Source organism: Trachemys scripta, chromosome 1 (assembly GCF_013100865.1).
Source record: "Trachemys scripta elegans isolate TJP31775 chromosome 1, CAS_Tse_1.0, whole genome shotgun sequence".
NCBI lineage: Eukaryota > Metazoa > Chordata > Testudines > Emydidae > Trachemys > Trachemys scripta.
Window position 1 is genome coordinate 112695367 of NC_048298.1, and position 26889 is coordinate 112722255.

Consider the following 26889-nt stretch of genomic DNA (forward strand, 5'->3'; position numbering starts at 1 on the left):
TTCCCCCCCAGTCTTGATAGAGAATGCTGTGACAGAGCTGTCTGCAGCCATCTCCCATCTCATCCATGTTTTCAGCAGCAGCTTTCACACAGATTTTCAGCCTGCAAAAATACTTAGAAGCCCTTCATGTGCAGATGTCGACCTAGCTCCCCACTTTAGCTTCACTGTTTATGCAGCCCACAACATCCCAGCAGCCTGGCTGAAAAGGTAGGAGGTGCCAGCCCTTCTCTTAAGAAGGGCTTCTTTCCCTCACGTGTATTACAGCTAGTTGCAATGCATGGCTGCTGCATGTCAATAAAGATGTTTTGTGTTGCTGTTATGAAAACACTGGTCAAATTCAAGTCTAGGGTAAGCAGCAGCAGCTGTATAATTTTCCAGGAAGCTGCACCCACTTGCACTGAAGAGAGGACCTTTTTGGAGCATTATAGGTAGGGGAGCATAGGTGGAGGACTCAGGAGGCAACCTAGGCATCTGCACCAGACAAGTGTGGGAGGACAATGGTAGGGTGGGTAGCTGCCCTGGCAGGTGTGTGTTAGCGAGAGACCTGCCAAGAGAGAGGGTTGTGGATGAAGGGGGAGAGGGGTTTGCTACCTCCCCACAGAGAGGGGTGTGGCAGGATTCATGTGGGCCCTGCATAATGAGTGGCTCATGGTTCCAGGCCATCTTGCTGAGTCAATGGAGCTGCACCTGCTTACAGCAGGTCTGAATTTGACCTTAACAATGGCATTCATGGTAGATGTATTTAAACCATGATTACCGGGCTACACCTATGCAGGGACAATTTTTGTTTACAGATGATGGTTAAATACATTTGTAGTTTTATAGGCCTGAGTGTATCTGGTACATTAAGCACCACAGAGAAAAACAGAAGGAGACAACTTTAATAAAAGAAAAAAACGAATATAAATAATCTCTGCCACATTATTTATTTGTTCAATTAGTGTCTCTTCAAATGGCTGGTTTTCCTACTTTATTGTAAAGTGAACACTTTCCCCTCACCACACCAAGGCAATCAAGAGAGGGTCAGATGACTGCAATCTGGCAGCGTTATTGTTATAGGGGGACAAGCTGTTTTCCAGATTTTTATTAATGTTTTTCCCATGCACCCACTTTCCCCTGAATTGCAGATGACTAATTAAAACACAATGGGATCATTTGCATTAGAACATTAGCAAAGGAATGTACTATACAGCATTTAGCTATAATTAGCAGTTTAATAAAAATTTCAGAAAATTTGCATTACTGAAGATAATAGATACAGAAGCATAATCACCGCTCTGATTCTGCAGATGGTCGTACTGTTCCCAGTGCATTTTATTTTAAGGATTTACCACTAAGATGTGAAATTATACGTGGCCTAGAGGCCACTGATCATTGAGCTCCATCTCAATATACAGACATATGAGAAAATGAGAATAATTTTTCTTTCTAAATCTCCCTCTCAGATCTTTCCAACATTCAGTTGCTAAAATAGCCTTCCTTTCCTACCACTGCAGCTCTGTAACCTACCTTTCTCTGGTGCCTTTACTGGCTCCCTGCCTCTTTTCACATTCAAATTTCTCATTCTTTCTTCTGAGGTACTGCACAATTCTGACCCTCACATCTCAGCTCTTGTTTCGGCCTGTTTGCAATTTTGTACAGCTATGTTCCTGCTGTTCTTCTCATCTTGTTGCTTCCTTTGTTTGCCTGTCCCATGTCTTCCCGTCTTCCAGCTGCTCCCTCCTCCCCTCACTTCCTACAACAACTTTCCTTGTTCTTGTAAAGAACAAGCTTCACTTCTGTCCTTCTCCTTAAAACTCACTTCTGCTGGCTGGATTCCTGTCACTGGCTTCCACCTCTGTGCTATTGATTCCTCATTCCTAGCCTTACTTTCTTCTTCAAATAGATAATGTACAGAACCTTACAAGTTACAGAACAACATAATGATACAAATTATATATGATTTATTGTCATCCCTTCCCCCTCTTATCCTCTAATTTTATCTGTGCTTTCCATGTTGTCTACCTAATTTAAACTCTGATCCTGCAAAGACTTTAGCATGTGCTAAACTTCATGCACTGTAAGCGATCCTATTGACTTAAATTAAACTATTCACAGCATTTAAAGTTAAGTATACGACTTTCCAGGAAGGAGGCCTTAGAGCTTAAGTTCTTTGGGGGTAGGGACTGTATTTATAAAGCATTCTTACAGTGTTCTATTGCAATTTAAATAATAAAAATACAGGATTCTGTCTTGTCAGTGTTTATCTTTTGTTTCATAATTTTACAATTGCATTTATTAATTGTAGGACTAAAGTATAAATGTCATTGTTGTCATATTTAAAACCAGATGCAATTCCTATTAGTTATAATTAAGTATTGCATTCTTTTTCTTCATGGAATTCTCTCTGCTAACTCCTCATCTTTGTCTGCCTCAGCTGAATAGAAACATGTATAATATAATAATTAATATTCTTGGAAAAAATCAACACTGATTATTTTATAAAGAAGGCAAATATAGGAACCTCAAGTCACCAAACCCCTTCAGATTTGCTGTTCAAATCTGACTTCCTAGCTCTACACTATGCCTATAGTTCTTGTTCAGAATCTCGGAAGAAGACCATGTTTTGCAAGAAGATGGAAACCTTTCAAGAAGAGCAGATATTCTCATACTGCACCATTTTAAGCTCATATTGCATATGATTTCAATGATGATGAATCTGAAACCAAACCACAGCCCTGAAATTGTTTTGAACCCAAAACTTCAACCATAATCTAAACTAAACCAGATGAGTGTCCAATGCTGTCACTGACCAGCATAATAATAAATACACATACAGTAGTAATTGCACATCTCTGTAAGCATTATCGTCTCTTTACAGATGTGGAACCTGGGGCACAAAGAGGTTTACTGTTGCCCAATGTTACACAATGGAGGTCTGATCCTATGCACCTTAAAGTCAATGGCAAAACTCTCATTGATTACAGTGGTAATGGATCAGGCTCAGTCAGTAACATGGCTGGGAACAGAACATAAGAATCCTGACCAACACTCCTCTACTCTAACAATAAAAACAATAATATGTTTTTATTAAAACACTAGCATAAGCCTCAAGGATGAGCCTTTCAGCATTCTGACTAGCTAACCCCAAATTTCTTCCATAAGGTATGTTTAATTATAATTAATATTTTACATTTCTTTTTCTTTGTAGCTACAAACTCTTCTCTTTTTCCTGTTCTTTAACTTATGCTGGGAAGAAAATATGTCAAGTGAAGAACTGCAAAAATATACCAGTTAAAAAGTCTTTTTTTTTCCTGGCAAACTGGAATGAGAAGTAAGTAAGTTTTAATCTTCATTTGAAGGATGCTAGTCTGCCTCATTTTACACAACCAATATTAGATTCTAAAAAATGGAGGGGGTAAAGGCATCTTCACAGGTAGTAATAATGTTCTAAATACGCCAGTATGGTAATATAAAGCTAAGTGCAATGGATAAAAGTTGATACCTGGACATATTCTCTAATCTTTCATTATCCTGCATTTAGGGCACCAATTGTGGGCCAAAAGGACCCTCTGTGCATGGATGTTCCTTTTTCTGCAAGTAGAATCTCCACAGATTCTAGTGATCAGTAAGTGAAGGGGTGGGGAGCAAGGAGTGGACAAGCCAGCAGAAGGAGGGAGATGGGTCACGCTGGGAGCCTGGCTTATGGGGACCCTTCTGGGACTGAGCATAAACTAAAGGGAAATGTAAATGCAGCCCCAGGCTGTATTTGTGGTGGTCAGTAATCCCTCTGTATCCAAGGTGCTTGAAAGAGATTCTTTTTATTCAGTGAGACAGTTTCCAACTGCCTCTGCCTATGAGAGCATAGGTCTCTGCAGGGCTCCTCCCTGAGACTTTCTGCCTGGAAAGCTAAACCACTTAAAGGTACAGTTCCCAATACTACAAATTTCACTTTCCAGCACAGGGATGTCCATGCTGGGGAACCACCTTTAAAGGGGTGGGGGAGAGAGGGGGAGGAAGAGCTTTGGGACAAAAGTCAGCCAGGAGTCCTTGGTGTAACAGATGCAAGGGATCTGCGCTGCAAGGGAGCAGGGAGTGAGCTTCAGTTTTATACAGAAACATAAGGCCTCTGCAGTGATGGCCCTTCCTCTTCCCCCCTCCCCATCCCCCTCCCTGAGAGGATCCATGGGGTTTGCGGGCTGGACCCTCAGTTTCTTCAGTTTCTTCAGCCCATCTCTGCAATGGAAGAAAGAAAGACATTCAGGGAGTTTCCTGGTTGCTGTGTAAGTGTGTTCATACAGGGACAAGTTTTCACTAGTGTCTGCCTTCCGATAATCATGTGCAGCTCCCATTGAAGCTGAAGGACAGTTTTTAACTTCTTGACCTGAAAAATTAAACATAACTTTGTCATTAAATAATCTTTTTTAAAAAATCATTCCCTCCTGTACAGCCTTTTCTCTTTATTATTACAACTGTCTGTGTACAATGATATCAGTTAAAAAGTCAACAGTTACCTTACTGTGGTATGTAAAAGAATGTGGTCTGATAGAGTTAAGTCCAAGTTTCTGCCTACCCTTGTGCAGGTGCTCAGGAGAAAGTAATGATGTTGGGCACTATAGGCTAATCAGGCTCCCCAGCAGAAAAGCATAAACCCCATAGAAGTAGCTGTTTTGGAGGACAGAAGGGGAAGTCATTTGGAGCAACACAGATTCCACACTCAGTTACTATAGAGCTGAGATGGTAATGCAGAGTAGGGTTTTTCTTCGTATTTCTCATGTCAGACCCTCTAATTTTGTTGCTGTAATTATCCTACTGGATCACAAAATCTTTAGTAGGAGTGTGGGCAGCCTGACTGGCTTACGTTTTGTATTTTATATCAGCTAAACCTTTTCAGCAGTTTACATCTTATTACCTATTCAAAATGATGTCTAAGACACTACCATATAACGAATGTTGGCAAATGTTGACTTTTCAATGGTGACCACTGAAGTTATACATTTAAGTAAAGTTTGGTTTGACAAACGCAATCATCTGACATGGGTCATGTAATTACAATTGTGTTGTATGATTTTTGTCTCTTGCTTGATTTTTGGTGTTGAATATTTTATTGTCGTTCAGGGCTGAAGGAGAGAACTACAGTGCTCACTGTTTGAATCTTTACAATGCTGGTTAACGTAGGCAATTGTTCTCTTTATGGTGTACAATTCTTTTTCTGTATTTATTTTCAATGGTTGTCACCATTTGAGTACCATTTTCTTTTTAAGATCATTGCTTATCTGGAATACAAAGGAAACGATTTGCTGATGTGAGTTTAAGTCTAAGGATCAGATATATGTGAAAGGAAGAAAAGAATAAAATAGAGTTGTTCTTTTATTAAAAGAAAGCTGATTCTGATTTGCATTGTGGCCTTCCAGAGATTTCTGATAAGCAGCAGTTCATTTTCAGTCAGTTCAAAAAAAGTAAGGAGGAATATACAGCTAGGGAAGTATCAGGTGAATATGTGTCTTGTGGGTATTCTTGGCTGCCTAAGGGCTTGTCTATACTTACCGCGCTGGTTCGGCGGCAGGCAATCGAACTTCTGGGTTCGATTTATCGCGTCTAGTCTGCATGCGATAAATCGAACTCAGAAGTGCTCCCCGTCGACTCCGGTAATCCTGCTCGCCGCGAGGAGTACGCGGAGTCAACGGGGGAGCCTGCCTGCTGGGTCTGGACAGCGGTAAGTTCGAACTAAGGTATGTCGACTTCAGCTACGTTATTCACGTAGCTGAAGTTGCGTACCTTAGTTCGATTTGGGGGTTTAGTGTAGACCAAGCCTAAGAAGTGGTCACCTTTCTAATATGCATCCCAGGAAATCTGTATTTATAGGAGAAGGTTATAGGAGTTCTGTAGGGAAGTATGTAATCTGGGTCTTTCAGGGTACACAGCAATAGACTGACTCTCAGGGTACGTCTACACAGTAAAGAAAAACCCATGGTTGGCCAGGCCAGCTGGCTCAGGCTGCGGAGCTGTTTCACTGCTGTTTGGATATCTGGACTCAAGCTGGAGCCCCGGCTTGAAGGACCCTGCAGAGTGGGAGGGTCCCAGAGCTCAGTCTCCAGCCTGAGCTTGGAAGTCTACACAGCAGTGAAACAGCTCCACAACCCAAGCCCTGCAAGCCTGGGTCAGCTGGCCTGGGTCAGCTGGCCTGGGCCAGCTGCGAGTTTTTCTTTGCTGTGTAGACATATCCTTAGGGCACGTCTACAGTGGCAAAGTTATAATGCCGGCAGTTACAGCGCCGCTCAGAGAGCGCTGAAGGGAAACCGCTGTTGTGTGTTCACACTATCAGCTGCCTGCGCGATAGCGTGTTCACACTTGCAGCACTTGCAGCGGTATTTGGAGCGTTGCACTCTGGGAAGCTATCCCACAGAGAACCTCTTTCTTTTCTGCTGCTAAGACTTGTGGGAAGGCGGAGGGGGTCACGGGGCATCCTGGGTCCTGTCCCAATGACCCGTGATGCATTGCTTCGCATCCCAGAAATCCCCATGCTTCTGTCCGCATTTGGCGCCATCTTTCAGTGGTTTATGTATTGCGTGCCCTGCCTCTTTGGGCTGCAGGAATGGATCCTGGACTGCTGACCAGTATGCTGCTCGCTCTGACCAACACAAAGACAAGAAGAGTGCGACATTGATCTCTCCATGCATAGTAGCTACAACATGGGATTGCTTGTGGCATTCACGGAAGTGCTGACCACAGTGGAATGCCGCTTTTGGGCTCGGGAAACAAGCACTGAGTGGTGGAATCACATCATGATGCATGTCTGGGATGATGAGCAGTGGCTGCGGAACTTTCAGATGAGGAAAGCCACATTCATTGGACTGTGTGATGAGCTCGCCCCAGCCCTGTGACGCAAGGACACGAGAATGAAAGTTACCCTGTCGCTGGAGAAGCGTGTGGCGATTGCATTGTGGAAGCTGGCTACTCCAGACAGCTACTGATTGGTCGCTAACCAGTTCGGAGTGGGAAAGTCGACTGTTGGACTCGTGTTGATGGAAGCGTGCAGGACCATTAATCGCATCCTGCTCCAAAAGACTGTGACTCTGGGCAATGTGCGTGAGTTTATGGATGGCTTTGTGGAAATGGGCTTCCCCCACTGCAGAGGGTGATAGATAGCATGCACATTCCAATTCTGGCACCAAACCACCTAGCCACCGAGTACATTAATCGTAAAGGGTATTTCTCAATGATTCTCTGATGCTTGTGGATCACCATGGGCATTTCACAGACATTAACACAGGCTGGTCTGGAAAGGTGCATGACGCACGCGTGTTTCAGAACACCGGCCTGTTCAAGAAGCTGCAAGCAGGGACTTTCTTCCCGGACCAGAAGCTCACCGTAGGGGAAGTCAAAATGCCCATTGTGATCCTGGGAGATCCTGCCTACCCCTTAATGCCATGGCTTATGAAACCATACACAGGGCAACTTGACAGAAGCAAGGAGCAGTTCAACAACAGGCTGAACAAGGGCAGAATGACTGTTGAGTGTGCTTTTGGCCATTTAAAAGCCCTCTGGCAGTGACTTTATTGGAAGCTGGACCTGGCTGATGACAATATTCCTATGCTTATAGCCGCGTGCTGTATGCGGCGTAATATTTGTGAAGGGAAGGGTGAAAGCTTCACTCAGGGCTGATATATATGAAGTTATATAGATTAGAATAGCTCATGAAAGAGGTAGTGTACCATTCATTTTCTGTTGGGATATATTTCCTTTGCTGCCTTATACGTAGAGCTAATTTCACTCTTACTTATTTATGTGCTGGTTTTTAATTGGCCTTTTCTTTTTAAAAGGAGACATGAGTGACAATGGGGCCGTTAGGAAGAGATGCTAAAAAGTCACTTGGATTTATGTCCAGCAACAGCTCAATCAGCTGATGGAGGAATTTTGTGCTGACAGCTAATCGGATATAGCTGACACCAATGAGGCTCATTACTTTAGATTAGAAAGGACTGAGTTATCAATATGGGCAAGAGAGATGGAAATGGAGGGAAAGATTTTGCTGAGTAGAGGCCCAGACAAGGAGTTCCTAAGGAAGGTGTGTGTATATATATGGTTTGTATTTTGGAGTGCTCTAAACATAGGGAGGGGCGGCAGCTCAAGACTTAGACACTTGACAAATATTTTGGCTAAACCAGAAACCCGAACGGAGGTTTTTTGTGTTTGAACCTGAGCTGCTTGTGAAGTCTCACTTTCTTTGCTTGTTGCCTCCCTCTTTCCCACCTTTTGTCTGGAATGTCTGTTCAGATTTTAGTTTCTTTGAGGCAAAACCTAATAGAATAGGGCTCCAGTTTTCATTATGGTCTTTGGGTGCTACTGTTGTATACATTTTAATTATCCTGTGCACTGAATGAGACAGGGATCCTGTATGTGATCATGTAATTAGAGACTGCACCATAATGAATGTACACAGTCAAACGTCATTCTGGCATTTCCTATTTTTTGAGTGATTGTCTTAACAACCTTAATGTTTGCAGTGTTGTGGCAGTGTGGGTAAGGAAATATATTTTACTCAACCACATAGAGCTGTTTTTCGGGTCTCCAGTGTAAGCTCGAAAGCGTCTCTCTTTCACCAACAGAAGTTGGTCCAGTAAAAGATTGTGTCACCCACCTTCAACCTTAATAATGTTCTTTTAATTTAGCTTTTTGTGTTTAACTTCCTAGGTTTTTAAAAAACAAACTAAATAAAAATAATTTCATCATGTTGATACTCACATGAATTATAAGTAGCACTGGAGCCTTTAGAGCCACTACACAGACCTCTGCACTTAATGGTGTAACTGATAGCAATAGTAGGTTGTCATCCTTTATATGCATTGGCATTATATGGGTATGAGACATACTTTGCCAGTGGGTTTCACAGATATTTGCTGACACCAGAGGAACGGTGAGACTCTGAAATCTTGATTTCCATTCCAGGCTCTGGAGGAGTGTGTCCTCTAGTGGGCACAGATTTTTCTGTTTGTTTTCCCCTTCTGTCCCATCTCTACCAACCTGTCTCTGTCAGTCCAGTCTCTTCCTTAGTCCTGGCTACTTGCCCTAGTCTACTTGCCCAGGCAGTCCTAATCACCCTTTTCACTGCAGCTGTTAGATCTGTCTCTTTTCCTCCCCTGCCACAATTCGCCCACCATGATCACCACTGGTTGCTAATCCTAGTCTTCGTCCAGCCGGTCCTAATTTCCTCCCCTTCCCATAGCTCCTTATTTGATCTCATTGTTCCTACCAGCCAATTGTCTCCCATTCCCATTTCTCACTGGCTCTGTCTTCTCACTGAGCTTGTAATCCTAGTACCCTTGTCCAACCATTCTCAGATCCCCTTCATCTCCCATTCACATTTTCTCTCCTTGATTCCTTGTCCCAATCTACTCTTTTCCCTCCCCCGATCTCCATTTGACTCAGACAGCTTCTTTCTCCGTGCTGCCTGAGTGCCACCCAGATGATCACTGACAGCACAGAAGAAACACAGTGAGAGCAGCTATTACAAGGGAAAGTCATTCTGGGCCTATATACCCCTAGACTGGGCTTGGGCCATGATTCTGCAACCTCATAATGTGAATGGAACCCATTGAAGTCAGGATCTAAGGCCTCGGATTGTAAATTCTTCATAGGGCCTTGTGATCTGCTTGCACAGTTTATATGTTTTATGGTGGTTTATATATATATGAACAACAAGATGCAATCTACTCCTAGACCATCTGAATTGAAAGTAATGTCAAATGTCACATTTCCTCCTAGGTCTAAAATAAGGCTTCGTATTTGGCCTATACCTTCTAAAGTTCGAGCTATGATCTCAAATAGTCAGAGTTGAACTCCTTTCAAATTACTAGCAGTTGAAGGTTGCAGCATGTCATGGTTACAAGGCAAGCTGTGACTTGGGCCCTTTTACAATCCCTCTCAAGTGCACCTCTCAGGTGACAGGTTTTGCTTTCTTCATCTCTTGCAAGGGTAGAGCCCTGCAGTTCAACCACTCTTAGACTGGATCTCTGGATTTCAGAACTCCCCCACCCCTCTTTCCCAACTGTGTTAACACAACAGGCCCAACTGCATTTGGCATCTGCAAGAAACTTTTCTCCAGAAGGCTTTGACAAGCAGCTGACTGGAATGACTCAAAACAGCTTGTTCAAAACAAATGTATTGTTTATTCACCCAGAGGTACATTGAAATAAAAGAATAGAGTAAAACAACAGAAGTCCTACATGCCTTGACTTATCATTTCCCTGGCAGCTTGAGCAAGCCTCACTAACACAGGCCCATCCCATAGGGCCTGTGTATTGGTTCCTCTGAGTGTCCCCTCAAGCAGTGGCTAATGGCTGAATTCCCTCTCTCTCTCTAGAGAGGAAGTTTTTAACTGTTCAGTGTCCCAGTGATCTTACACTCTGAACCATGGCAAACCAGCTGTATAATTTGCATGGAGTCTGGAAATAGCATCTTCCTAATTAATAGCCTACCCAATGTTATCTTAACACCCTGGAAGTTGTTTATGCAAAGGTGATTTATCTCTGACCGTTGTTTTGTTTCCTATTTGTTGTTCTTAATAGTCCCCTTTTATTTAATCTTCATCATCAGACAATAATATCAAGCAGGTAAACTGAAGTACACAGAATATTTATAAGTAATACAGTTATCTCCCATGTTCTGTACACACCCTATATCACTGGAAATTTTCCAGATAGACAATAAGGTCTTGGATTTGACCTATGGCTTCAGTCTCATGATGATCTAGCCGTTCTTAAAGTCTGCACTTAATATAGCTTAATATAGCCTACTTTTAGTAGTGCTATGTATTTTGTCATGACAAAGTCCAAGTGAAGCCTCCAGCAAAAGAGAAGTAGAGAATCTGTATCTTGTAATATGAGGGATATTTTTTCCACTTGGTTACAAGACTAATGAGGCTTCCTGGCATTAGCAAAGATGTTTGCCCGGTTTATGAGTAATCTTTTATCTCCTGTATAATAAAGTGCAGGGCATTTTTTCCCACCTTGCATCAGATCTTTTAAGATGTTGAAGGTTGAGTACCCATGTTTTAGGGTCACTTTGTTCAGGATGAATGGAATTGATGGGCTGTAAATGAAAAGACACGAAATAACTGATTTGGAGATGTGTGAAATAGACTGCTTTCCCAATCACTTTTTTTAAATTCACTAAGCTTTGGAAGAAAGAACAAAATATAGTGCATTGTCTGAAAACTGTAAATAGGGACATTTGGGGAGACAGGGGGATGCATCTTAATTTCTTTGGAATGAGACTGCTCTTTAAACTGAATGAGTGGAATATAGATGTTTTGCTTTATTAAAAGGAGGGTGTGGGGGGGGGAGGAGGGAAATCAGTTGTTCAAGTATACCTTCAGTCAAGTTATGCCAGATTTATAACAATGTAACTGACAGTGGAATTTTACCCTAAGTATAAGTTCCACATAATCCCTCCACCTTACCCCTGCTAGTTCTAATCCTAATGTTTTCCAGACTGTTAAATTATTTCAGTGGAGCTTCCTAGATTTGTTTCCAGAATGACAATACACATTTTTGAGAACACCTACAACTACATCATTTCATTAAATGGTCTAGAATGCTGAAAAATTCACTCTGTTTAATTTAGATTTATATCCTAAGTTTTTAATATTGAAGCGGGTTCAGATCTTCATTTTCTAAAATGCTTGTATTACCTCTGCAAAATAGTTCTTTTAACCCTGGATTCTGAATATTGATTTTGTTTGCGTAGAAAATGTAATTAATCTCAATATCTGTTTGCAAAATCTGGCTTTGCACCAAATGTTTTCAGTGAAAATAAAAGACGTGCTTTTGAATATGAACGTTCACTTCAGGAAAAATAAAGTAATACCTTGTAGGTCTCTGAACTAATGACTCAAATGTTTTTACACAGGTATGAAAAAAATATCAATTATTAGGATTTGTGCGAATTAAAATTGTAAACCAGTTTATAAAACCTACGTAACTAATTGAATCGATTAATCTACTTGTTAATGGGCAATACATACCTGAAATGGACACTAGTTTCTACAACTTTACTTGCTTAAAAAATTGACATGCATTGGATTTAAAACCGCATCAGCCTTTAAGCTATGTTTGAAAAAAAATTACACATTGATTATACATGCATAAATTAGAGAATGGCATCATATCTTAGAATTTGTTAAGACACACACACACACACAAACACTCACTCACTCACTCACTCTCCCATTGACTTCAATAGGATTTGTGCATATATGCCTGAGGGGAGAAATTAGCCCATTACCACTAGTTTATAATCCATTTTTCATTCAGTGTTTATTCTAATGTACTTTCGTATTAACGGGATGGCCTTTGCTTGCAACAACCAAACTAGTCCTGCCCTTCTCTTCTCTAGTGTTTGATCATTTGGATGGACAAGATTTTATATGCCTTTTCTCATGTAATGTGACCTCAGGTTAACTGTTGGCAATGCTTATAATAGATCTGTCAGATGCATTTTCCCTCAAGGAATTGCAGTTTATTGCTTAGTAAGGTGTGTTGTGAGATACAGTAAAACTTGAAAAGCAGTAACTGCAAATAACAATGTTAAAGTATGTTAGATTTCTTAAAATTGTGATTTTTCTTTCAGAATCAACTTTCCTCTACAAATAAAATCTCTTCCCAATGAAACAATATTGATAATAAAACTATTTGGCTTAAACTGTGCGTCTAAAAATACGGAAATACTGGCTTGGACATGTTTCCCCTTGTATCAAAAACAGTAAGTACATTTTTGTATGATAATGTTTTTTTTAAATAGCGTTCTTTAATTAAGTGCTATACTCTGCATGATAGGGAGATCTGAAAGGAATATACAAACAAATGAACACTAATTTGAGCAGCTAAACAGAACGTTATTGCAATCAGGACTGAAACAGTCACTTTCAATAATTCTTCCACCTTTCCATACAGAGCTCTTTCAAGTCCTGATTTTCCTGAACCCCTTTGGATTGGGCTTCTCTGACTGTCCACTGGGTTACCCTAGAAAATGCCCCTCATGCTGAAGGGCCTTGTTGCCTTCCCCTACCCTCACTAAACTACCCTCTCATTCAGACTATTTTCTTTCTGGATCTGCTTTCCTGTTCCCTCGCCCCCCGACCCTTTCCACACACTTACTTCTCACACTTCCCAGAATGGTGCTGCTAGTGGGACTACAGTGAACAGTTTCTCTGTTCCCTCCCCATAGTTTAGAAACTTCCCTCACATTTTAACTTTCCCTTTTTACCCAACACTCAGTTTAACATTATTTTAAAGATGCTTGTCGGTTATGAATACCTCTGTAACTCTATGTAAATAAAGACCTAGGGTGAAATATTCAAAAGTGAGTAAGTTGTATTTTATCTTTGACTTGGGCTAAGGCCAGCTTTTTAACGATATTTGTACTCTGACTTTAAGACCAGAAGAGACCATCATGATCATCTGTCTGACCATCTGCACATTGCAGGCCACAGAATCTCACCCACCCACTCCTGTAATAGACCCCTAATCTCTAGCTGAGTTACTGAAGTCCTCAAACCATGGTTTAAAGACCTCAAGTTACAGAGAATTCATCATTTACACTAGTTTAAATCTGCAAGTGACCCATGCTGCAGAGGAAGGTAAAAATCCCCCAGGGTCTCTGCCGTGAACCCTCTCCTGGAGCTAGGTGCCTAATCCAGGTCAGACCTTTCTCACAAAAAATGAGAAGAAAGAGGTGGAGCCCCTCCTTATACACAATAACCCAGTGGTTAGAGAACTCACCCAGGTTCCAATGTCCACTCTGCCTGATTCAGAGCATGAATTTGAATCCAGAGTGCCCACCTTCTGGGTAACTGCCTTACTCACTGGGCTACAGAGTCATTTTCACTCTCCGGCCCAATGACTATATAAGTACACCTCTACCTCGATATAACGCTGTCCTCGGGAGCCAAAATATCTTAATATTAATAATATTAATGTGTTATAGGTGAAACGGCGTTATATTGAACTTGCTTTGATCCACCGGAGTGTGCAGCCCCGCTCCCCCAGAGCACTGCTTTACTGCATTATATCAGAATTCGTGTTATATCGGGTCGTGTTATATCGGGGTAGAGGTGTATTTCGGACAAAGTGCAACCCACCCCAAAATACCCTCGCACCTGGGGGTTAGGGTGCTCTACTGGAAGGTCAGAGACCTAGTTGGTGTAGATTAGGGGTGTTCTGAGCACGTCTACCAGATCAGGCTCTGCAGGCAAGATGGTGGGGGGACAACTAGCTTGTAAATTCTCCAGGGACTTAGGTGTAAGTTCGGAGCTGAGCAGCTTGGCAGTGTCAGGTCTTAGGCAGTTTTGTGAGTGCCAGCAGCAGAAATTTAGGCACCGTGGGGAATTTAGGTACCGACTGGGTTAGGCAGCAGCTGAGCAGTGGTGCCAGTGGCACCTAAATGTTGGAATTAGGTGCTAAAGTGGCAGTTAGACACTCTTAAGAACTAATTCCTATGGACTTTGAAAGAATGTTAGGCCCTTAAGTAACTTGGGTGCTCTTGAAAATTTTACCTCTCTATTAAAAATATGGCCTTATTGTTTCATGGTGCTACATAACTAGGGCTCTACCAAATTCATGGCCATGAAAAACACATCACAGGTCATGAATGCTGGTCTCCCCCCTGTGAAATCTGGCCTTTTGTATGCTTTTACCCTATACTATACAGATTTCACGGGGGAGACCAGCATTTCTCAAATTGGGGTTCCTGAGAAACCCCAATTGCCAACCTTACTGCTGTGCTGCCTTCAGACCTGGGAGGTCGGAAAGCGGCGGCTGTTGGTTGGGCGTCCAACTGTGAAGGCAGCGCCCCGCCAGCAGCAGCGCAGAAGTAAGGGTGGCAATACCACACCATGACATCCTTACTTCTGCGGTGCTGCTGGTGGCGGCTCTGTCTTCAGAGCTGGGCTCCCGGCCAGCAGCCGCTGCTCTCCAGCTGCCCAGCTGTGAAGGCAGCGCTGCACCAGTAGCAGTGCAGAAGTAAGGGGAGCAGTAGTGTAACCCCTCTTCCCCCCACACAAATACCTTGCGACTCCCCCACAACTCCTTTTTGGGTCAGGACCCCTACAATTACAACACCATGAAATTTCAGATTTAAATAGCTGAAATTAGAAAATTTACTATTTTTAAAATCCTATGACCATGAAATTGACCAAAATGGACCATGAATTTGGTAGTGCCCTATACATAACCAGTATACATAAGTAAGGAAATACAAGAATACTTTCCATTACAGCTATTTCAGTATGTTATAGATCCTAGCTCAAATGACCCATCAAAGGAGAAATTAAAGCTAGGTGTAGGAGGAGGAATACTTTAGAATCTGTGTGTTTGACATTCACCAATCTGTTAGCTATGTCATTTACTATTAGGAGAAACTACTAATATAGAGAAGCATAGGTGCTTTTCCCTCCTCTAGCCAACTACAGCTCCACAAAATTGGTTACTTACTATGATTTGAATTGATAGCCCAATTTAAAACCAAAAGTACCCTTGAAATTCAGTCAGAAAAGTGAAACTTTAAAATATCTGAACACTCAATCAGTCTGCTTTACTGTTCCATTAGAGCCATACCTGAATATTTTGTAGTTGGAGTAAAATACAGTCTCTGAAAGGTCAAATACCTACAAAGTAACAGAAATAAGATTTTGGGGAATTATGCCACTTTGACACACATGATTCTGACAAAGAAATCTGATTGGCTAATCGGAAGTGTTCCAGTCCAGGAAATTAAGGGACAATAATTGCAGTGTGTGTTGAGCTGCTTCTCCTTACTATTTTTCCCCATTCAAAACATCGATCATTTAATCTTTAATTTTTGTTCACAAATTTTATGCAGAAAATTTTAACAGTCCTGTAATACAGAAATATAGACATACGATAAGCAAGAATAGTGATAAACTATGGGCTAAATTCTACTCTCATCTTCACTGATGTGACTCTACAGTGACTCTAATGATTTCAGTGGAGTAATTTTTGAATCACAGTAGTATAAATGAGTACTTAGAAACACACACCAGTGATGCATTGCCCCAGGTTACTGGGAGTGTCTCATATGAACTCAATGAGACAAGATATTAAAGAGTTCCAATGAGCGTTTCATAATATGCTACAGTGCAGAATTAAGGTTGTTTGGGTGCCCTGACTCTGCATTTCTATACCTTAATGTGTTTGGATTTCTTTTTAAGTTTAAAGTCAACTATGAATTTCTTTGGGTTTATAATAGACGGTTTGGGGATAATTGCAACATTTCTATCATGTATTTTATCTTTAACCATTGATATGTCTTTTCAACCTAACTCCATTTTAACATAGTTTTCATCTGGAAATATAAATAATAAAACTGCTAATCATGGCCCCAGACTTTTCTAACCAATAACCCTAATATTCATGCTGCTTGCCCTTCTATGACAATTGGCAGTATATGGAATATAATTACCAAAAGGGAACTGGATGGTGGAGTTAAAGATCACTTGTTAAACTCGAGAAGCTGTTCAGTAAGTATTTGCAATGACCGTGCCAAGTCTCCTCCTTGCACATCAGGAAAATCTGTTTGTCTCTTGAGCTAAATAGTTTAGAGTTCCAAACCTAATTAAGGCATCAGAAATCCATCATTTTGGGCAATTTGGGAGAGGTAATGTCTCCCACAGTGCTCATTGCTCTGAGTTCACCGCTTCTAACAACACAGCTTATTTTGAAGTGGTATTTCCAAATCAGAGAGAGCAGGCAACATCATTTTCTTTTGCTGGTCTCAGCGAGCGAAGTCCCCCATGTGACTTCAGGGCACAAGGTTGAACTTGTAACTTAATGGAGCTTGAGCTGTCCTTAAACTCTGTCTTGTCTTGTAACGCAATGAGCCTGGGAGTTTACTTCAGCTCCTGTTATAAACAAGAGTAGGAAATCTGTTGAAGGTATTCTCACTTGTCATTGGTCTGTGTAAATAAATAAATAGATATATAGCACAGTTTGTTCACATTCCATCCATATTCTATTGTTAAAGAAACTTTCTCATACAGATAGTGAGACAATAGATAGACAATGTTAGTGAAGTTGTTGGCTATCAACGCTCTAGTTGTTGGCCCTTTCCTTTTCAGAATCATCCCACCGTGCTATACCACCTGCTCTTCCTGCCATTTGCATCATTCTTCTATGTATAAAGAAATGCCCAGTTATTGCTGTCCTGTCTCCAGACTTTGTTCTAGGGACCTGCAATCCATGTAACTGCACCATAATTCTGTGGGGGCTCCAGGGGAAACTGGGCTTTAAATGATGTGTAGTTTCTGTATTCTTGTGGAGCCCTCTTCCCCAGGTTACAGGGTGTTTCATATGACTTTGGGCTTGTCCTTTAAAGAGTTTGACTTAGTGATGTAAACACACTGATTCAGTGCAACCAAATAAAGTAATACAGTAATTTGTGTCATTCATTCATTCATTCCACACACACTCTCTCTGATTTGGAAATACCACTTCAAAATAAGCTGTGTTGTTAGAAGCGGTGAACTCAGAGCAATGAGCACTGTGGGAGACATTACCTCTCCCAAATTGCCCAAAATGATGGATTTCTGATGCCTTAATTAGGTTTGGAACTCTAAACTATTTAGCTCAAGAGACAAACAGATTTTCCTGATGTGCAAGGAGGAGACTTGGCACGGTCATTGCAAATACTTACTGAACAGCTTCTCGAGTTTAACAAGTGATCTTTAACTCCACCATCCAGTTCCCTTTTGGTAATTATATTCCATATACTGCCAATTGTCATAGAAGGGCAAGCAGCATGAATATTAGGGTTATTGGTTAGAAAAGTCTGGGGCCATGATTAGCAGTTTTATTATTTATATTTCCAGATGAAAACTATGTTAAAATGGAGTTAGGTTGAAAAGACATATCAATGGTTAAAGATAAAATACATGATAGAAATGTTGCAATTATCCCCAAACCGTCTATTATAAACCCAAAGAAATTCATAGTTGACTTTAAACTTAAAAAGAAATCCAAACACATTAAGGTATAGAAATGCAGAGTCAGGGCACCCAAACAACCTTAATTCTGCACTGTAGCATATTATGAAACGCTCATTGGAACTCTTTAATATCTTGTCTCATTGAGTTCATATGAGACACTCCCAGTAACCTGGGGCAATGCATCACTGGTGTGTGTTTCTAAGTACTCATTTATACTACTGTGATTCAAAAATTACTCCACTGAAATCATTAGAGTCACTGTAGAGTCACATCAGTGAAGATGAGAGTAGAATTTAGCCCATAGTTTATCACTATTCTTGCTTATCGTATGTCTATATTTCTGTATTACAGGACTGTTAAAATTTTCTGCATAAAATTTGTGAACAAAAATTAAAGATTAAATGATCGATGTTTTGAATGGGGAAAAATAGTAAGGAGAAGCAGCTCAACACACACTGCAATTATTGTCCCTTAATTTCCTGGACTGGAACACTTCCGATTAGCCAATCAGATTTCTTTGTCAGAATCATGTGTGTCAAAGTGGCATAATTCCCCAAAATCTTATTTCTGTTACTTTGTAGGTATTTGACCTTTCAGAGACTGTATTTTACTCCAACTACAAAATATTCAGGTATGGCTCTAATGGAACAGTAAAGCAGACTGATTGAGTGTTCAGATATTTTAAAGTTTCACTTTTCTGACTGAATTTCAAGGGTACTTTTGGTTTTAAATTGGGCTATCAATTCAAATCATAGTAAGTAACCAATTTTGTGGAGCTGTAGTTGGCTAGAGGAGGGAAAAGCACCTATGCTTCTCTATATTAGTAGTTTCTCCTAATAGTAAATGACATAGCTAACAGATTGGTGAATGTCAAACACACAGATTCTAAAGTATTCCTCCTCCTACACCTAGCTTTAATTTCTCCTTTGATGGGTCATTTGAGCTAGGATCTATAACATACTGAAATAGCTGTAATGGAAAGTATTCTTGTATTTCCTTACTTATGTATACTGGTTATGTATAGGGCACTACCAAATTCATGGTCCATTTTGGTCAATTTCATGGTCATAGGATTTTAAAAATAGTAAATTTTCTAATTTCAGCTATTTAAATCTGAAATTTCATGGTGTTGTAATTGTAGGGGTCCTGACCCAAAAAGGAGTTGTGGGGGAGTCGCAAGGTATTTGTGTGGGGGGAAGAGGGGTTACACTACTGCTCCCCTTACTTCTGCACTGCTACTGGTGCAGCGCTGCCTTCACAGCTGGGCAGCTGGAGAGCAGCGGCTGCTGGCCGGGAGCCCAGCTCTGAAGACAGAGCCGCCACCAGCAGCACCGCAGAAGTAAGGATGTCATGGTGTGGTATTGCCACCCTTACTTCTGCGCTGCTGCTGGCGGGGCGCTGCCTTCACAGTTGGACGCCCAACCAACAGCCGCCGCTTTCCGACCTCCCAGGTCTGAAGGCAGCACAGCAGTAAGGTTGGCAATTGGGGTTTCTCAGGAACCCCAATTTGAGAAATGCTGGTCTCCCCCGTGAAATCTGTATAGTATAGGGTAAAAGCATACAAAAGGCCAGATTTCACAGGGGGGAGACCAGCATTCATGACCTGTGATGTGTTTTTCATGGCCATGAATTTGGTAGAGCCCTAGTTATGTAGCACCATGAAACAATAAGGCCATATTTTTAATAGAGAGGTAAAATTTTCAAGAGCACCCAAGTTACTTAAGGGCCTAACATTCTTTCAAAGTCCATAGGAATTAGTTCTTAAGAGTGTCTAACTGCCACTTTAGCACCTAATTCCAACATTTAGGTGCCACTGGCACCACTGCTCAGCTGCTGCCTAACCCAGTCGGTACCTAAATTCCCCACGGTGCCTAAATTTCTGCTGCTGGCACTCACAAAACTGCCTAAGACCTGACACTGCCAAGCTGCTCAGCTCCGAACTTACACCTAAGTCCCTGGAGAATTTACAAGCTAGTTGTCCCCCCACCATCTTGCCTGCAGAGCCTGATCTGGTAGACGTGCTCAGAACACCCCTAATCTACACCAACTAGGTCTCTGACCTTCCAGTAGAGCACCCTAACCCCCAGGTGCGAGGGTATTTTGGGGTGGGTTGCACTTTGTCCGAAATACACCTCTACCCCGATATAACACGACCCGATATAACACGAATTCTGATATAATGCAGTAAAGCAGTGCTCTGGGGGAGCGGGGCTGCACACTCCGGTGGATCAAAGCAAGTTCAATATAACGCCGTTTCACCTATAACACATTAATATTATTAATATTAAGATATTTTGGCTCCCGAGGACAGCGTTATATCGAGGTAGAGGTGTACTTATATAGTCATTGGGCCGGAGAGTGAAAATGACTCTGTAGCCCAGTGAGTAAGGCAGTTACCCAGAAGGTGGGCACTCTGGATTCAAATTCATGCTCTGAATCAGGCAGAGTGGACATCGGAACCTGGGTGAGTTCTCTAACCACTGGGTTATTGTGTATAAGGAGGGGCTCCACCTCTTTCTTCTCATTTTTTGTGAGAAAGGTCTGACCTGGATTAGGCACCTAGCTCCAGGAGAGGGTTCACGGCAGAGACCCTGGGGGATTTTTACCTTCCTCTGCAGCATGGGTCACTTGCAGATTTAAACTAGTGTAAATGATGAATTCTCTGTAACTTGAGGTCTTTAAACCATGGTTTGAGGACTTCAGTAACTCAGCTAGAGATGTCATCACTAAGTGTGTGGGGGGGGAGAGGGAGAGGGAGGGAGAGAGAGAGAGAGAGAGAGCTTTTTTGTATGTGTGTCATAAATACTACATAGTTATCCAACCACATACACTGGTTCCTTTTTTTCCAATTCTACACTATTCAAGCAGCCTTGCTGCTCTATATATTGTAATCACTATCTCCTGATCAAACAAAAATATCTCCTCCTCTGCTTCCTCTCTACTTTATGCTTCTGTTATTCTGCTTTGTGTTCCTCCTACCTTGCTGACCAGTTCTTTAGCTTCTCATTTGCTACCATATCATCCTTTCTCACCTCCCATTCTTCTCCCTAATGCATGCACCCACATCTGGCAAAATTCAGCGTTTGATCTACAGATAGGTCAGGGCCAGAAAGTTCTGATTTAGATTCCGATCTTAGCTCCGCAGGCCTATCTGCGTTCTTTCCTTGATCCGCTCTTCTCCTTTCATACTGTCTCTGGGTGATTTTATTGACTCCCATGGTTTTAACTGCCACTTATAAGCAGATGATTCCCAGATATTTAACCTTGAATTCTGCCTTCTTTCCAATCTCACATCTTCCAATGTGTCTCAGAAATCTCTTTTTGGATGTCCCCTGCTATCTCATAATCAGCCACTCCAAATCAGAACTATTACGTTTCTTCTCTGTGGGCTGGTCATGTTTTGTAATCTCCTCTTCTTTTATCCCTTCGCGAGCTTTCTAGCTTCTTACTACATCAAGTTCAAGCTTCTTGTTGCTTCCTTCAGCACCAGGTATAAACTTGCCCTACTTACTCTGCTCTTGCTTCCTCCTATTCACCTTCATGTTGCTCTCAGTTTTCTCCTTACTGCTCTATTGTCTCATTTCCTCTACTGCCCCTGGCATTTAAACCAGTCCCCAGCTCTCATTCATCAGGCGCCTGCATGCTCATTCTTCAAAAATCTCCTTAAAAATTTTTTTTATCAAATCTTTCCTACCTTGTTTTCCTACCTTGTTGCCCCATCCTCCTTTGCCCTCACAGTTGCCCCATTCCTGGTCTTATCTCTCTCAAAGGTTTCCAGGTCAGGAACCACAGCTCTATGGATTTTTTTAAAGTACCTTTGTAGTGCAATATAAATGATTAGTGATAATAAAAGGGGGTGAGGGTAGTTTGGCCACCAGGTCCATTCAACCCTTGGCTGTTCATCTGAGACTGTTAACAATAGTACCAATTAATGCTGATTATGGTGAGTTGTTGTGATCTGAACACCTGCCCTTTAGCAAAGAGCTGAAGAGCAGCGACTCATTTCATAAAGTTCACCCAAGTAAACCTCAGCTGGAAACACCTTTCAGTCACTATTGATCTGATTCGAATTCAAACTAGTGGCCTTAAAGGTGAACAGCTTCATATTTCACAACTAGTTTTCCCCTAATATCCTGTTGTTCACATCAGTGTTCTTTGTTCCCCATACACCTGCAGCTGCAAAACAAACTTTTGAAAATCATTTGTCTTTGATCCTCCTGAATTTTGCTCTCTCAATGAAATAGTGTTTGCACTAACAATACCAAATATCTTCAGAAGTAAAAAAACAAACTGTACTTTTACTCTGAATGGTGGCTGCAAAGATGACATTGCAGGGTTCCCATGTTTCTTGTCTCAATGACTCTATAGCAATTTAGTTCAGTTTGCAATTCAGAATATTCCTTTTTTGTCAGCGCTGCAAACTCTCACTGGGATCAGAAAACCCATCTGTGTTCTTATATCCTCACCACTGCTAAAGATTCTGTGTTCTGAACTCAAGTATCTATTTTGTTGATGCTCTAGTAGGCAGAAAGGAATTTAGTTCATTCTCCCACAGCTGTATTGATTGTGCAGTGCTAATAGTAGTGAAAATTTGCCTGTCACTAAAAATAATTATTTAGGAGTAGAAAAAAATGTTGAATATGTCCTTTTATACATAATTTTGATTTCTGATCTTAACCCAAACAGCCACTAAGATGTGAGTACATTAAAAGGCAAAACAGATACACTATATCTTAATTCAAGTGAGTAGATTAATTATGATTAGGACTTGCACCTATGTCTTTCCAAATGTACTCAGGCACTGCAGAATGAATTATATTGACCTGCAGTTTTCTTATCTGAAGACAGTGTGCGTGCATGTTTCTGATCAGACTTTTGTTTGTGAATGTAGTGCTCAGACAGGTGCTAGAGGCCATAATCTTCTCTTTATCCACTGAACAGATTGAGTGAGGAAGCTTGCACTATCTCCTTCCTCCTAGAGGGACCATTTCTATGGGTGCCTCAGTCCTCCTGCCCCTTCAGTCCTCCAGACTGATACTACTAAATAGGGTGCTTAACTATGGCCAGTTGTGGTGGTGGATATTTTCTATCCATCTTAGATACCTATATGCCCCCCTTACCATAGCATCTGTGCACCTCAAAGTAGTTATTCTCCCAACATCCCTGTAAGGTAGGGAAATAGTATTAGCCCCATTTTACAGATGGGGAACTGAAGGACAAAGAGACTGTGACTACCCAAGATCAAACAGGAAGTCTGTGTTGGAGCACAGAACTGAACTGGTGTCTTCTGTATTGCCCCAACCAGTGGACCAGGACTGACAATTTACCAAACTCGTTTCTTAACGGCTACTGAGGGCAGCAACTTTCAGACATTACTGACCTAGACCAGATTTGAACTACCAGACTAGGGTTTGTGGCCTGTCCCATTCATAGAGTCATAGAATCCAAGCCCAGAAAAGACCATTGTGATGGTCTAGTCTGGCCTCCTGTGTAACATGTATCATAAAACTTCCCCAAAGGACTTCCTAGAGAGCATACCATGTTTTAAAAATTGTCGTGATGGAGAATCCGCTATGACTCTTGGTAAATTGTTCCAGTGATTAATTACTCTCACTATTAAAAATGTATGCTTTATTTCCAGTCTGAATTTATCTAGTTTGAACTTCCAGTTGTTGGATTATGTTATACTCTTTTCTGATAGATTGGAGAGTCTGTTATTAAATATTTGTTACCCATGTAGATACTTATTCCCCGAGTCATTGATTTCAATGTTTCTGATATAATTTCAATCAAGCCTGTCTGGTTTATCTCCAGTACTGATGCGGTATTATGTCTACGTATATTGAAATTTGCAGAAAGTTCATTCATGGAACCGTGCTGCTTAGTATGGCATTGTACAGTGAGCCTCCAACAACCATGATAGCTCCAGGCATTTGTGACACTAGTCTGCCAGCGCTAGTAACACTGCAGGTAAGGATTGCTTTTCGAGAAAGCAAAGCAAGGACTTGTCGTCAAATAACTTGCAGTAAATGATTGATTACATGGTTCTTCCTGATCCCACAGTTTAAAAGTCATAAGAGACCTCTGCTTGTATGCTATCAGCCTTTTTAATTGTGGGGGAGTAAAATTCTACATAACAGCAATTATACACCAACTTGCTAAATCAGATACAGGCTGTGGGGGTTAGGCACTGAGTAGATTACTTTTTCTTCCATGTTCCTTGACACAAATTGCTGACCTGGTACCCTACTCACAGCTGCGTTTCTGTCCCACTTGTATCCAGTATACCACTGAATTACTTATCTTTATACACATCGCAGACAACTAACAATTAACTGAGTCTGCAGAAAGGTCTGTGGGGAAGGAGCTACAAAGTGCATCTGTATTTATACCACTCTTAATCCATGACCAAATGCCAGGCTGCCACTGATGTCACTGTGAGCTCTGCGTGTAGACCAAGGGCAGTATATGGCCTCCAAATATTGAAAAGACATTTTGTCTGTCCCCAGTGTTGTCCTGTTTGCAGATTGAACTGGTAATTTTAAAGGCACAACCAATTGCTTTTCATATTCAAAAACCAAATGATGGTTATTAGCAAATGAAGCACAAAGGCAAGTAATGTGAATAAATGAGGCTGGCCAAAAAATGCCCTATTTTTTTAATAAGTAAGTGAACAAGAGTTTCTAGTTGGAATAATACAGTCAAAGACAGCTCCTTAAAATAGCTTTCTCTGTATTAATAATAAAAGGAAGGTGAGGCAGTAGAGGGCTACTAATTTAAAATCTGTCTCTCCGCTCTAAGAAACAGCAGAGAAGAATTTTCCACTCCCCTCCCATACTCAATTATGCCTGTAAATATGACAGTAGGAGACACTGAACATCCTGGAAAAGCTGCCTTAAAAAGCTCTTTTGATGTGACTGGTGTGTGCTATAATTTCCAGGAGTACTATATTCTGAGAGTCCATTTATTGGTGGTGGTTTTTTGTTAATAGTTTGTGAGAATGAGTATGCACATATATATTGGTTAGAGAGACTGCTTTTCTGGTCCTGCTGTGAATGTCTCTTAATACATTATGATGTAATTTCTATGATACGCAAATTGAACTGGATTAAAAAACTGAATTTTCATCTAACCCGCCACTCAAACCCAAAACACTTTTGAGCTTCGAAAAAGTTTGGTTAGCAGCTTTCCCCCCATTTTATTACATTAAATAATGAAACGACACTTCCCAGACCAAGCTGGAAGTGAAAGTGATGAAAAATCATGAGAGGCTGTTCTTGAGCCCTTAACAGGCCAATCAGAAACAAGGGATTACCAGAAACAGCCTGCTCTACTGAATTTTCCAGCCTACTATTGCAAAACCAAGAACTTCAGATACATATCAAAACTTGGGGATGCTATTGATTCAAATTGAATAGAACCTCCCAAAAAAAAACCATTTTTGAGGTTTTTTCCCCATAACTTGATGAAGCTAAAAATGGGCCTGTGCCAACCCCTGTCTCCTTCCCTCAGAATGAAGACCTCCCAACTCTGGGGAAATTAATATCCAGTCTGAACTTTGCAGCTTGGTCCCTGTCTCTTAGAATCCAAATCAATATGCAGACTCTGAACCCCTCCTCCCCCACACTATTCTGGAGAATTGCTGATCTGGATTGAAACTTTGCAGCTCAGGCCCATCTCTAGTTTAAAAACAGGGAGGGAGAAGCCTCTGACCTGGAGTCCCATGCAGACCTAATGAGCTCCGATACACTGGGTAAAAGCCTGGTCCCATTAAATTTAAAGGCAAAACTCTCATTGACTTAAATGGGGCCAGGCTTGTCACCCAATAGTTTTGAGTAAAATTCATTCATACAATAAACGCCTCTTTGCAATTATTCTGTCTCCCTTTCCCCCTTATTGTTCACATTTCCTCTACATATTTAGGACACGCAGATATCTGAGAAACCTTTTATACAAATTTATATGTAAGACATCTATTTTTTTTTATAGGTTGACTTTCCAGAAACTAATTTGGAGTTTATTAAATCTGAGCCTGAAGAGAAAAGAGATGACCTTGAAGAGCCAGCTAAAGAGTGCTTGAAGCATGTAGCAAGACTTTCACAGAAACATTCTCTCTTGCTGTAAGTGCACCCAAGTCTTCCTGCTTACATCTGGCATGCTGTGCATAACGCCATCAATCACTCTTAAATGTGTTCAATTCTTGAAAAGCTAAATTTCCCACCTATATAGCCTGATTTCATTCATTTGATGAAGTAATACTTCTAGCTGAGAGGAAAAGGTGGCAATGAAGCTAAAAAAAGCCCCCTGAAGGTGAGAATGCCTTTCTATAGCTTAGAACACTTGTCTCTATTCTTTTATCTTTTCTGGTTTCCTTGGCACTAGACACAAACTGCTGATTTGAAGCGCAAACATTTGTCTCGAGCTATATAATTTCCAATAATAATAGTATTAGCAATTAAAAAAAATAGGATAAAAACCAACACCAGTAAATAATCATGATAAACCCATACTATTAGGCCATCGTACTCACCAAGTGGCACACAAGCATTAGAAAGGAAATCTGTATCATGTTCCTCAGTAAACAAGGAAACAATTATGCAGAATTTAGCTTTCACAGCAGGCGTATAAAGAATAAGTAAAACAAAACATGTTGTATCATCAACTCAGGCAGATTGGTAACCCTAGACATATGTAGGTTATATTATCAAGTAGCATTATGTACTGTCTAAAATAACAATTATAGCGAGAACCACAGTGGGGTTAGTGGTATCAGTGCTTGCATTATACAAGTCACTAATGCTTGTTCATTAATCCTTCACCACAGGCTAAAGATGTCATAGTAATGTAGTAAATATAAAGTCTCTTTTTAAACTTCCCAATAATGTTTTGTTATACACATGTAAAGGAGG

The 26889-nt window shown here is 41.1% G+C and overlaps 1 protein-coding gene across 1 annotated transcript in view; it reads left to right on the plus strand.

Moving 5' to 3' along the window:
* Positions 1-26889, plus strand: part of PIK3C2G (phosphatidylinositol-4-phosphate 3-kinase catalytic subunit type 2 gamma) — a 372244-nt gene that overhangs the window by 147648 nt on the left and 197707 nt on the right. Inside the window, exons 12-16 of the mRNA XM_034782026.1 lie at positions 12-207; positions 3191-3313; positions 12610-12741; positions 23836-23950; positions 25970-26100. Of these exons, the coding sequence (XP_034637917.1) occupies positions 12-207; positions 3191-3313; positions 12610-12741; positions 23836-23950; positions 25970-26100 (697 nt within the window). The remainder of the gene's footprint in view (positions 1-11; positions 208-3190; positions 3314-12609; positions 12742-23835; positions 23951-25969; positions 26101-26889) is intronic.